This window comes from Ixodes scapularis, unplaced genomic scaffold, assembly GCF_016920785.2.
Source record: "Ixodes scapularis isolate PalLabHiFi unplaced genomic scaffold, ASM1692078v2 PGA_scaffold7__128_contigs__length_106722199, whole genome shotgun sequence".
NCBI classification, from domain to species: domain Eukaryota; kingdom Metazoa; phylum Arthropoda; class Arachnida; order Ixodida; family Ixodidae; genus Ixodes; species Ixodes scapularis.
The window spans coordinates 91,582,879-91,596,849 of NW_024609882.1; the positions used below are offsets into that span (position 1 = coordinate 91,582,879).

Genomic DNA, 13,971 nt, shown 5'->3' on the forward strand with positions numbered 1-13,971 from the left:
ATTTCTAGGATGGCGTTGGTATTGTCCTGGGGATATAGACGCTTTTAAACAGCTCTGCCTGGGCACAGCCATGTGATTGACCTACAGTCCCTCTTCCTCTAATTTGGTAGGCTTCACTTCTTCTCTGTGGTCGATAACAGGCTATCAAGCTCTATACACAACACTGTTATGCCTAAATCGTTTTCGAGGGGTTAATTAATTATTAACTTCTTACCGATTCTGGGGTAATAAAAACCTAGTTGGTACGACTCAAATCTTACGCTCGGGAAAAGGGTGTCGTAAGCCCCGTTCCCGTGAAGTGCACTACGAAAGCGTTACACGATGGACGATGCACTCCCTAGGTCGTCATTCTTTGAAATAATTTTACTTTCATTTAATGAAATAAGAGTAATGTCGACTTTGACAGTGTTGGTTTAATAATGTGACGACTCCAAGCTTCCACTGTGCTTTTCACGCGATAACGTTGAGGAGCTCTTCCAGCAGAAAATCCGCCGTCGGTGTCGGCGTCGGGGTGGGCGGGACCAAACAATCCCATAAGGCAACGCTCGGAGCCACGTTTGATGTCACACGTGGCTGTGACGTCGTGACTTTATTGATCCGCTAACTTGGCTAGAAACGTTTCCATTATTTTTATCAAAAAACGTTCCCGCCAAATTTAGTAAAAATATTTACCACGAAATATAGAAAAACATGTTCTCGCAAAATTTATTAGGAATTGTTCCGCTAAAATCAGCGGGTCGATAGGGTCATGACGTCACGTGACAGGTGACGCTACCGACTTGACGCCGCACACAGGCTTGCACGGCTTGGGAATGGGAGCGGGTTGGAATGAGAATGTTTTGCGTATGGGGCCCGATAACGTTGACGCGTTTCACTTTTAAAGGCGAAGCTTAAGCGTGCCCTCAGTTTTAGAGCGCAGTTCTTAGGCGCCCGTTTTCGCGCGTTGCAGTATGCGATTCCACAGTTTCCCCGCTAAAATTAGCAATGAAACTGAACTGATATTAAGGACATGTGACGACAGTTTTACCGCTAAATTTAGTGGCGAAACTGAATGCACAGTGTTGTATTATGGAACGTCACAGACCTACACACCAATTCAGTTTCACCGTAAATTTAAAGGAGATTCGAACTGGTGTTGAGGTCAAGTTACGTCAATTTTCCCGCTAACACTAGCGGAGAAAATGAACTTGTTCATATGTGACGTGACACGATGTCTTGTGACGTTATTCTCCATGCTAAATTTAGCGGAGATTTAAATTGATGTTGACGTCACGTGGCGTGAATTTTCCAGCTAAATTTTGCGGGGAAAGCGTGAGAGGAGGGGAGGCTATGGAGACGCAGGAAGGGAGCACATGAAGGAGGAGGAGGGGAGGGTACGGATGAGGAGAAGGTGTGGGTACGGAGGAGTAAGGTAGAAAAGAGGCAGAGGACGTGGTAGAGGAGGACAGTGCAAAACCAGTATGTGAAGAGAGTGACCTATATTTGTACACACATACACATATATATATAACTGAGAAGAAAAAACCCTTTGTGAAAACAGCAACAAAAGACGATTTAATCTTCGACGTTTCATCCGGAGTCCGGCCTTCGTCAGGAAGACGAAGGCCGGACTCCGGCCGAAACGTTGAAGATTAAGTCGTCCGTTGTTGCTGTTTTCACCAAGGGTTTTTTCTTCTCAATTATATACCCACGCCTTCGGCCTCCCGCCACCATGCCCGTTGTATATATATATATATATATATATCTTGCTCAAATTATTTGTTACGGTATATCGCAAATCTAGTGGGAAACTGATTTTGTTATGTCATGGATGAAGAAAGAATAAAACAATTAAAACAGGGACAACACAACCGCATCTTGAAAGATGTGGTTGTGTTGTCGCTGTTTTAATTGTTTTATTCTTTGTTCATTCATGACTTGAACCAACACGCTCTTCTCCCAAGCATACCTGAATTTGTTCATAAGCGACGTGACTCGAAGTTATCTGACGTCATTTTCCCCTTTAAATTGTGCGGGGAGATTGAATTTGTGTTGAGGTCACGTGACGTCAATTTTCCGGCGAAATTTAGGGGGAAACTGTGACGTCTTATGATATCACAGGCCACTGCTTCACGAGACGCGGCTTCGCAAAGTACGGAGCAACCGGCCCAGAACGATTCACGTTGGAACAAAACCCGCACGCATTACATATTGGGGCTCCTCCCACCGCACCCTCAACGTCCACCCTGGCCTGCCCTCAAACTAAACAAAAAATAATCAAGCATATAACTGGGAAGAAAAAACCCTTGTTGAATACGGCAACAACGGACGACTTATTGTTCGACCTTTCGGCCGGAGTCCGGCCTTCGTCAGGAAGAACTTTTACAGATGAACGCTGGTTGTATTTATACAATGCTACGGTCGAGTCCAAGTTTCAAAAACGGCGGGATGACGGTTGGAGTTTCCAAAGCGCTTCTTTGGAAACTCTAACAGTCATTCCGCCGTTTTTCAAACTTGGACTCGACCGTAGCATTGTAGAAATACCACCCGCGTTCATCTGTAAAAGTTCCTCCTGACGAAGGCCGGACTCCGGCCGAAAGGTCGAACAATAAGTCGTCCGTTGCTGCTGTTTTCCCGCCACCATGCCCGTTATATATATATATATATATATATATATATATATATATATACAGTGTAATCCACTTATAACGATACCAGATATAACGATATATCGCTTATAGCAATCAAATTTTTTAGATTTGTCAATTCTCCCATCGCCCCTATGTAAAAATAAACCATATATAACGATAGAATTATCGGCGACATATCGGATACAACGATAGAATTCTGGCCGCCCGGAAGGTGCTTATCACGAAAAATTTGCCTGGAAATTTGAGAAAAATTAAAATACTTGAAGCGAACGACATGAAAACTAGTAAAAATATCAAAAACCGGTCGGCGTGGAAAGATCCGCTAGGTGACGCGAGGAGCCGCCCGATTTAAAAAGTTCAGCCTCATCCTTCGGAACTAAGTGCTATCGTCATCGCAATCGCTGAAGGGAGGAGAGAAAGAGCTTGCTTGGCCGCCGCCGCGCAACGCTTCCTAGTTTTCCCCCGTTTCCGCACGTTCGTACGTTCGTGAGGTAAAAATGGCGCCGACTAAGCGCAAAGCGATATCTCTGGAGGTGAAGCAGCGAATTCACCGGGATTTCCGACAAGGATTCAAGGTTGGTAGCCTCGCAAAAAGATACGAGCTGTCTCAATCAACGATTTCTACAATCATCAAGGCTGGAGATGTCTTGAAGAAGGCTGGCACCAGCGGTCACGACGACCAGCGAAAGCGGGTTAGGGATCCTTTGTACGGCGACGTTGAAGACTCCCTGTACCAGTGGTTCTTGACCACTCGCAACCGGAACGTGCCCATAAGTGGACCTATTCTTGCCGCAAAGGCGAAGAAATTTGCTTCCCTTCTGGGACGGGAAAACTTCGAACCCGGCGGAGGATGGATTCAGCGGTTCAAGGATCGCCACGGCATCGTTTATAAAAACGTCGTCGGGGAGGCTGCCTCGCTGGACGTAAATGCGAAAGACGAATGGCTGGCGACGAAATTACCCGAGCTGTTGGAGCGCTTCCAAGAAAGTGACATTTTCAACGGCGATGAAACAGCACTCTTTTATGAGATGCTTAAATTTCCGACTTTTTTAAGCATGCTTAAATTATTTTATAGTCATTTTCGTACCTTTTAATAAAGCCTTCGGTTTTCTTTGCCTCGGCTCGCGTTGTACGACCTGATTCACTCATCGCCCGTAAGTAACTTCTCTTTGTGTTTTTTTTTTGTCGGTCCAGATATAACGATAATCGGCTATAACGATTGGATTTTGCGGTTTTCTCAATATCGTTATAAGTGGACTGCACTGTATATATATATATACAGGGTCTGTCCCAAAACTTCCCGGAATGATTTTTTGTCGTCGGCAACGCCGCCTGGCGGGGTGGGGCTTCAGGTGGAGAAGTTAGTGGAGGATATAAGCTTCGAAACGAGACCGGTCTCAGTTGTCTGCTATCAGTTGCTGAGGCAGGTCACGCTCCGCGCAGAGGCATCTACAGGACCCTCGTCGAGAAAAAAAATGTACCAGTTTTTGGAGCAACGTTATGCAATCAAGTTTTGTGTGCAACTAGGTAAAAACGGGGCGGAGACGCTCGAAATGCTTCGGAAAGCCTACGGCAACGACGCGATGAAAAAAAGCCAAACTTTCATGTCGCACAAGAGGTTCCGGGAAGGTCGGGAGTCCGTCAACGACGACGACCGCTCGGGACGCCCGTCGACATCACAAACGGATGACTCGGTGCAAAAAGTGCGTCACGTTTTGGACAAGGACCGGCGATTAAGCGTTCGAATGGTCGCAGATGAGTGTGGAATACCCAAAACAATCGTTCATCCCATTTTAAAGGAGCAATGCAACAATGTTTGTACTTTGCGCAAATACCGCTTAAAACGGATCCCCAACGTTAATGACCTATCAAACACGCGTTCGTTTTTCACCCCACGCAATAGAAGTCCCAGAAAAATATTAAAGAAAAACGAGCAGCGTTCACCCCCTCAACTCGCAGCCAGAACAAGCGGCCACGTGATCTGGAGCCGATTATATGCCGCCAATGTTGATCATAACCACGCGCTGGGGTTGGCAAAGCGCAGGACACGCGCTGAGTTCCAGACATTGTTATGACTCGGCTGTTGTCGTCGTTGCAGTGATTGGACACGGGTCACTACCCGAATCCTTCTCGAGCTAGCAATTGACACGAGCCCAAGTCAAGTGCCCATGCAATGCTCGGGTCCAATCTATGAGCCGCATTCAAATATCGTCACTTGGGTGTACTGCGATCCCCGAGTTACGTCATCAAATTTTGCAAAGGAGAGATTGAATGAAAATGATCGATTTTGTCCTTGAAATTACGCCGCAACAAAGGAGTTTCTTGGCCAATGGCGTTGCGTGTGAGTATCCTTGAGTCCCAGGTGTGCCAGTAAGCTCGTGTAGAGAGAAAAACATTCCAATTGAATATCGTTGCACAGCTCCTTTAACAGAGGATCTCCAAATGAGGAAAGTCTGTGCGAAAATGGTGCCAAAGGTCCTGACGAATGAGATGAAGGAAGAGCGTTTGTTGAAGTGTCAGGAATTGCACGAACGCCTCGAAATAGACCCAGAATTTTTGGACAGAGTAATCACAGGGGATGAGACGTGGATTTTCGAGTACGATCCCGAATCAAAGCGTCAGGGCAGCGAGTGGCACACCACGGAGTCTCCTCGCCCGAAAAAAGCAAGGATGAGCAAATCGCGAATCAAGGCAATGCTCATTGTGTCTTTTGACAGAAAAGGTGTGGTTCACAGTGAATTCGTGCCGCAGGGACAAACAGTCAACAAGGAGTTTTACTGTGAAGGGCTCAAACGGTTGCGAAACAGGGTTCGACGAGTCCGAAAAGAAATTTGCGACAACTGGATCTTGCACCATGACAATGCGTCAAGCCACACCGCGCTCATTGTCTCCGAGTTACTGGCCAAAATGTGTGTGCCATCGCTGCTCCAGCCACCGTACAGCCCCGATCTGGCACCACCGGACTTCTTTTTATTCCCAAGAATCAAAAGAACCCTGAAAGGAACTCGGCAAGAGACGCTGGAGACGGTAAAAGCAGCTGCGACGACCTCACTGAAGGAGGTTCCTGTCGACGGCTTCCAGGGCGCCTTCAGTGATTGGGTTCAGCGTTGGCAACAGTGCATCGAAGCAGGGGGAGATTACTTTGGAAAGTTCTGAAAAGATTGTAAACTGATATTGAATAGATGATTTATAAAAAAAAACAATTCCGGGAACTTTTGGGACAGACCCTGCATATATATATATATATTTCTCTCTTAAATATTCTGCCACAATATGTAGCAAAATCAACATACCTAGAGAGGTACGCTCTAATTTCGCATTCGAGAGAAGCGTGAACATCTTTCAATTTTTTTGCTTGTTGACACCCGCCATGACTCTTGCCCTTTGCAACTAATGATAAGCATTGTGGGCAACCTGAAGATTGAAAGCCTTGGTTCAGGTTGCCACTCTGCCGAATCATCAGTGGTGATTTGCACCGCGAGGGGGCCAAGAGCAACAGGCCATGGAGACAGCTGGAGGTGGGGTTGCGTAAGCTTAGGGAGGCCTCTGAGAAAGTGCATGTGACCATATGCACAATCCCAGAGGTCCAGGGACAGTCTAGCGGGATGGAAAGGAGAGTAGTTGAAGCTAACCGGGTCATTAGGGGTATGAGCCGACGACTTGGGTACGGCGTAATGGAGGTGAACAGGGACGTGTATGAGGATGGCTCCCACCCTTTTCCACAGGATGGCATCCACTACAGTGGTGCCACGGGCAGGAGGGTAGGCAGTAGGATAGGTTGCCAGGCAACAGCTTTTTTAGGGGGACCCAGGGCCCTGAGGGCTCCGGAGTAGGCGAAGGTGAACCGGGGGAGGAACCAATGGCAAAGAAGCGTAGAGGCCGTAGAAGTAATAGACATAAATGCCAGCGGAAAGTTTTTTCAGACATAGGGTATATTAACATGAAAGGTGGCAGGAATAGGCTGAAATGGGAGGAAACAGAAGAGCAGCTGAGACAGGAGAATTTAATGGTATATGGGTTTGTGGAGACGCATCTTAGGGACACAGAGCAACCACCCTGTAACCCAGACTATGCGTGGGAATATTGCAATAGAACAGCAGGCTACAGAAAGGGAGGTGGAATTGGGGCATTCATTCATAAAAGTACGGATTGGCAAAGGGTCAAACAGGATTGTGTGGAACATTTATGGTTAAAAGGAAAAGTGGCGGGGGAGCAAACACTACTTGGCTTTGTGTATTTGTGGACAGGAGCAGATGCCAAAGAGGAAAACAAAAGAATTATAGAATGTATAGCAAGTGACATTAATGAACTAGGGAGGGGGTGTGAGATTATTATACTAGGAGACATGAATGCACACATTGAAGATATGGACGGGTACACGGATTCGACAGGTAACATGCTGCTAGATATGTGTGAATGACATGACTTGGTTTTATGCAACAGTACCGAGAAGTGTGAAGGGCTCATAACTTGGGAGGTAGGGAGTTTGCATTCGACGAGAGATTATTCACTAATGTCGCATAGGATGTATGATAGGCTAAAGGTAATGAACATAGATGAACTTGGGGTCAGAAGCCTGGGTAGTGATCACAAACGTATCAAGCTGAGCTTTACGAGAGAAACCGGGAAAGGAAAGAAGCAAGATGAACAACCAGATAGGATCTTCTACTCGGAGAAGCAACCGGAGATAGCAACCAAACAAATTGAGGAATTAATTTCTGGCGATACCACAGCAGAATGGACTTACACAAATTTAATGAGATTATTTGAGCTAGAGCTATCCAAGGTCCGACCTAGAGAAAAAGGAAAAGGAAGCGCTAAACCCAAGAGCTGGTGGGATGGGGAGGTTAACAACGCCATAGAGAGACGCCAGGAAGCATCCAGGGTACACAGACATTCCAAGCAAAGGGGGGAACCAAAAGCCGAAGTAGACAGAAAATGGGATAATTTCATAATTTATAGAAGGGAAGAATCCTGTTTAATCAGTGAGAAAATGAGAACAAGGGGGTCCCAATGGTTGTCAAAAGTGCACAAAAAGGATAAAAAGGCAGCAAAGAAATTTTGGAAACATCTGAACTCCATGAGTAATAAGACAAGTTTAGAACAGAGGTTTATAGTTACAGCTCAAGGTACTCGACTGGAAGGGGATAAGGCAATGCAGCATATAGAAACAATGATGGCGGAAAAATTTAAAGACCGAAGGTATGAGGCACATGCTTTATCGCAGGAGAACAGACCGGTAAGTGCTATGGATTCGTTCGTACAAAGAGAATGGGAAAGGGCAGAGAAAAGAGTTCCTAGTAGCACCTCGACAGGCCCTGGCGGTATTCCCATTATGTTAATCAAGAACTTGGGCCCAAAATCTAAGCAAGCATTAAGAGAGGCAGTGAATAAAATGGTAACGGATGGGAAAGCCCCTGATGAATGGAGACTAAGCAGGATGAGCATGATATATAAACGAAAGGGGGACAAAGCGGACATAAACAACTATCGTCCTATAACGGTGACGTCAGTGATTTACAGGGTGGTGATGCAGATTATAAAGGATAGACTGCAGGCATGGGTGGAGAGCGAGGGGGTGCTGGGGGAGCTGCAGAATGGGTTCCGGAAGCAAAGGAGGTTAGAGGACAATCTGTTCTCTTTAACGCAGTGTATCGAAATAGCAGAAAAGGAACAAAGGCCCCTATGGCTAGCGTTTCTGGATATCAAAGGAGCCTACGACAGTGTAATTCAAGAGAATTTGTGGGGCATACTGGGTACATTAGGGGTAGAAGCTGGAGTAACTAATCTTTTAAAAGATATATATAATAGCAACAAGGTGCTTATAAAATGGGAAACAAATGTATCGGAGCCTATAGAGATAGAGCGGGGGCTTAGGCAAGGCTGCCCTTTGTCGCCTTTGTTGTTCATGTTATACTTACAGGGATTGGAGAACAAACTAGAGCGGAGCGGGTTTGGCTTCAACCTTTCTTTCATCAAGCAAGGTGCATGGATTAAACATCACTACCGGGGCTGATGTATGCAGATGATATAGTGCTAATGGCCGACAACAAAGAAGATTTGCAGAAATTAATGGATATCTGTGGTACAGAGGGAGATAAACTAGGTCTTAAATTTAGTCAAGAAAAATCGGCAGTGATGATTTTTAATGATAAAGATGGTGGCGAGCATAGGATACAAGAGGTCATGTTGGAGGTAGTGGATAGGTACAGGTATCTTGGGGTATGGATAAATAATGGTGTTGAGTATCTAACGGAGCATGAAAAACATGTAGCGATGAAAGGTAGCAGGAATGCAGCCGTCATGAAACATAGGGCTCTGTGGAATTACAGCAGGTATGAAGTGGTGAGGGGGATTTGGAAAGGGGTCATGGTTCCCGGCCTGACCTTCGGCAATGCGGTCCTGTGCATGAGACCAGATATTCAAGCAAAGTTAGAAATTAAACAGCGGGGCGTAGGTAGGCTTGCTTTGGGAGCTCATGGAAATACGCCGAATCAGGGGGTACAAGGCGACATGGGATGGACGTCATTCGAGGGCAGGGAAGCTAGCAGCAAGATAGAATTTGAGGAGCGTTTGAGGGAAATGGAGGAAGAGCAGTGGGCTAGGAAAGTTTTCAGTTATTTGTACATGAGGAATGTAGATACCAAATGGAGAAAGCGAACTAGAAAATTATCAAGCAAATATTTGGGCGGCAGTGGGGGCGCCAACCAGGAATTACGGGTTAAGAAAAGGATAAAAGAAACAGAGAAGGGTCTGTGGGCAACGGGTATGCAGACGAAACCAGCACTGGAGACGTACAGAATGTTCAAACAGGAAATTTGCAAAGAAAATATCTACGATAATTCTAGGGGAAGCTCTTTGTTGTTTGAGGCCAGGACAGGAGTATTGCGGACTAAGACGTACCGAGTTAAGTACCAGGAGATGGACACTTTATGTAGTGTGTGTGGGGAGCAGGAGGAAACGGCTGAACACTTAATACTTTTCTGTAAAGGGCTTCACCCAACAGTTAACAGTGACCGGGCGGATTTAATCAAAGCATTGGGTTTTAAAGACAGTGAAGGAAAAATAGACTTTACACGGGTAGAAATAACCAAGCGGAGGTTATCAGACTGGTGGCTAAAATCGAGGCAGGTGTGAGATTTAATCTTGGAATTCAAAACATATGATTAGATTTATAATGTTGGCTAGGTGGCGCAAGCCACCGCCCGATTCACAGGGTTTAGCCAGATCCATCCATCCATCCATCCTGCGAGCTGCACTACGCCGCTGATGACTAGGCCGTCGTAACTTATGGGGGGAGGAGGGGGGGGGGGGGTTCTTGGGATCGCGCCGCTGGAAAAAAACGGTCAATAAATTTCTACATATTGGTGAACCGGTTATTTGTGTCATTCTCTGAAAATTATGGCAGCAAAAGAATTCCCACACACACTCTCACCTGTGAAATCCTGCTCGTCTGGGAGGATGGAGGCGAACTGGGCCCGTTTTCGCTTTTTACATAGTCATGTTTGCGTTTCTTAGCTTGCCCGCATTTGCACGGCGCTTTTTTACGGATCTTTCCAAGTCGGAACATTTTTATCCGAGGAAGCCTTCACTACTACAGGATGTCGTCTACGGTGGACGCTGCCAAAAACGTGAGTGATGACGACGGTTCGCCACTTGGCGCACTCGCGGATAACGCCGTCAGCGAGAAATGGGCAGACACTAAGCCTGCAATCTCAGTCCCGGGCAGCTCATCATCAGAGGGGTTCTAACAGACCTAAGAATGGCCATGGCCATACTTCTTTAGTTAAAACGTTAGCAGATGACGTGCTGAAGCCCCGCTTCTGCTGAAACCCCGCCCCAAAAGGACTACCTGCAGGCCTCGCTTTAGCGTTCCGTTTTTTTAGGGTACGCAAGTAGAAAGTCAGTAGCAATGTTTGTCCCGGAACTGCGGAACTACCAAGCTGCGTCAACAATTGACAATGTAACAATGCTCAGTTGCCTTTTGCCGTTCGCATTGTCTGATAGCGCAGCGCTCTAGAGAAAGCGACAAGAAGTTCCTTGTGTATGGCGGATTTTGTTTCGCGTCTCAGAGCGGACATTCTGCCGCCGGTTTAAAATATACGGATGTAGGACGAGTTCCATGCCCATAAAAACCACCCGTAGGAGTGGCTCATAGAGTTGTTTAAGGCCATTTCAGAAGCCGTATGACCTTGCTGATGCGGCGGCTCCAGATGCAAAAAAAGGAACACGGGCTATCCGTCAGAGCCACCGACGCTTCCACTCGCACCTCAAGGGGCGGAGTTCTAGGGAACCGCTGCATCCACGGTTCAGTCCGACATCGTAGTTGAACTCAAATACCGGCCTCCTCCACTAACAAACACCGCACTTGTAGCAACCTTTGGTTCGTCTGAAAACCCAGACGAGTACGAAAGGCACGGTAAGCCTTACTAATCTACCGAGTGGGCAGCTCCTCGAGTCTTTGATCCTCCCCCATATGAATCTCAATGACGCAGGTGGAACAAGCGCGCAGATGCAGAATATGCTAGTAAAAAGCATTCCCACAACCCGCAGCAGGTACGGGGGTGAGATCCGCGAAATGAGGATTGATCACACACACTTTCTAGCAAGACCAGTGGAGAGGATGGGAAGCAGACCTGGCTCCGCTGTTGCAGGTGCGGCCAACCAGGACAGGCGCCTCGTAACTGCGGAGAACGGCCCCAGACTTGGATGCAGGAAATCTGCAAGAGCCAGCGGGGGTAAACTTCTGCTATCTGCCGGCAACCGGGAACATAGAAATGTACGACAAATTTCTATTACTTCAGTTGCTTGCAGAACAATTGTCTCACTACACTGATGGTCGAGTGAGGGGACAATGAGCTTATTTGATGGTTCCACAATATTCACGATATAGATGTTAAAGTACTAAGCTGAGGGGAGTCTGAAATGTTTCTTGTTTTTGTATTGTCAATTCAGTTAAATACATTCCGAGTTCTGTGGCTTTAGAAATTAGTTTAATATCTTCTGTAACATATGACGGCGCTGTTTAAATCGGTGAAAAAAGGTTGTTGTATTATGACGTTTTTGCTTTTATTAATGATGCGGTTAGATTTGTTCTCTATGTTAAAGGTAGCTAGCCTACAAGGTTCTCGCACGCAAGAACGCTTTAAAACAGATTTGTTTTCCAAATGTTTCAGTCATATCTAAGGCTTATTTATTTGTTGCTTCTGGGTTTAACTGTGAGCCCAAGTTCAACAGCTTCATGCGTCAATATTTTACTTTGTACTACGCTATTTCAAAACCGCACCTAATATTCTTCGGCCAGAGCCGGTTTACTTGAAAACAAACTGTCAAACAATTGCCGGGGTTTGGCTTCACTTCTTGGGTGTTTGGTTGCCAAATGGTTTCCTTGGGTCTCATTTATTGAGGAAACGCTAGAATTGTGCTTTGCTTCTGGTTGGTCGTCTTGTTTCACTTGACAACTTTTGGCCTTAATTGTCAAACAAGTGACATAATTAGGCTTCACTGCTGGTTCCTTGGCTGACACATGGCACTTCGGCTGATGTCTGGCACTTTGTAAATTATGTGACAAACCATAAAAAGGGCATATAGAAGCTAAAGTAACATACTTCGACCCTGACCCTTAAGGGTTTGCTCCAAAGCAAACCCTTAAGGGTTTGCTTTGGAGCAAACCCTTAAGATTCAAGTGAGGCCCTGATGATTGTAAACCTTAAGCTAAAGTAGGCGTTTTTTTGCATGCTGCCTGAGAGAGAATTGCGTTAGTGTGACATTCGCCTTTGACAGTGACCGAAAATATCGGTGCGAGAAGTGCTTCCAATTCTAGTTTCTATGATGTCACTCTTAGGGTGCAGAATCTTGTAAACCTTGTTGGTGTTTTGTCAAAATTTATTTTAGCTCACCCAGGTGAGTTTGTGTTCAAATACTTAAAACATAAGCCAATGCGCCACCTATGGTTACCTTGATGGTAAATCGCAGCGTAATAAACTAAATCTTTTAGACTTTAATGCTAAGCGTCAGGGATGCGTCCCTCTATAAGTGATAAAAACCGGTGGCGTTTGCGCAGCCTTTACTTTTGCTGGTTTTTAGGACGCCAGAGTGCTACAATACAAAGAGTTGTGCTTATAAAAAATAAGACCTATATTCAGCACCAACAATATTTTGTATCGTGAGAGTATCGGTGTCTCTTGAGCAGATCTGGAAATTTAAGATACTCGTTGATAACGTACACAATACGAAGTTAGAAACACCAACTAGGCGTATGCATGCTAAGTCTATGGACGCGACACTCCGACCTTTCATAACACAGGCAAACCTAAGTGCAACACGCGGAACGAATTTGTTCAGACCACAATAGCTTGTAGTCTGAAAGAAGTCGCCCCGCTTCTTGCGCCTACGTTAGAGTGCGTCATGAAAGATGGGCGCGCTGAGTCCGTGGTGTAAGCAAAACGGTCCTATGAGATAACTAAAAGCTGAAATGCTTGCCATTACAATTTTTACCTCAAGCGTCACAAGCGACTGCCGTTCAATAATAATCCAGACACCGCACAATGCACTATACTCCGTTTTACTTTGTGTGCGACTGCAACCAACGCTGCAATCCGATGGAGTCAAGCGAGCACAGCTAAAAGTGGATAATAATGAAACATGTCGAATTTGTGAATGACCTCCGGCATCGTCTGACTAATGGCGTTATTAGCCATGGCCAGGGGGCGCTGCGGCGTCCACGAGACGCGTCCACAAAGGAGGAGCCTCCTCCGCTAGTGTCCGCGGAACGCGACAATTCAGTGCTCACGTTAAGAGGCATCCCAGGGTCGCATCATGCACGTCCCACGGGCGTAAACTAGATTTCCTCGGCGTCTCTTCATGGGCATAGCAGAGGGTTTGAAAGGACGCAGCGTGACGAACAACATAAACGCGGCCTAAAATTAACGAGCGTTTCTTGCCAGGGGCGCCGCTCAAAATTTGAGTCTTATTTCTGAAGTCTTATTTGAAGTGGTAGGAAGCGCTTTTACTACTCCACAAATGGTACAACATTTCGATAGAGACTAAACAATATCGACTGAGATCTTGTACCAATATCGAAAGCTAAGGAAGTCTACTTTTCGAATAGTGATGATCGCCCAGTTGCGACTGCTCTGCACCATACACCAACACGGCGGCGCACTCAAGAGAATCGAGGAATGTGGAGCCAACGCTCTAGGCCTGCCTCATTTAGTGGCTCTCTAGAGTTGGTGACGCTTAAGAAGCCAGTGGATGCCCCTTTTCGAGGAAGGACGTGTTGCTTTCCAAAGTTATTTGGGTGCGCGTGCGACGTGGTCTACTGGGTTCAACTTCTTGAAGA

The 13,971-nt window shown here is 46.2% G+C and overlaps 1 protein-coding gene across 1 annotated transcript; it reads left to right on the forward strand.

Moving 5' to 3' along the window:
• The first annotated feature begins 3,127 nt into the window (after positions 1-3,127).
• On the forward strand, positions 3,128-3,724 carry LOC120840461 (tigger transposable element-derived protein 4-like). Its single transcript, XM_040211018.1, has one exon. The coding sequence runs from the start codon at positions 3,128-3,130 to the stop codon at positions 3,722-3,724; it is 597 nt and encodes a 198-aa protein (XP_040066952.1).
• Positions 3,725-13,971: the final 10,247 nt, after the last annotated feature.

Excerpts from the sequence above, each read along its gene's own strand:
- LOC120840461 (XM_040211018.1), top strand. The coding sequence starts at position 3,128 with ATGGCGCCGACTAAGCGCAAAGCGATATCTCTGGAGGTGAAGCAGCGA.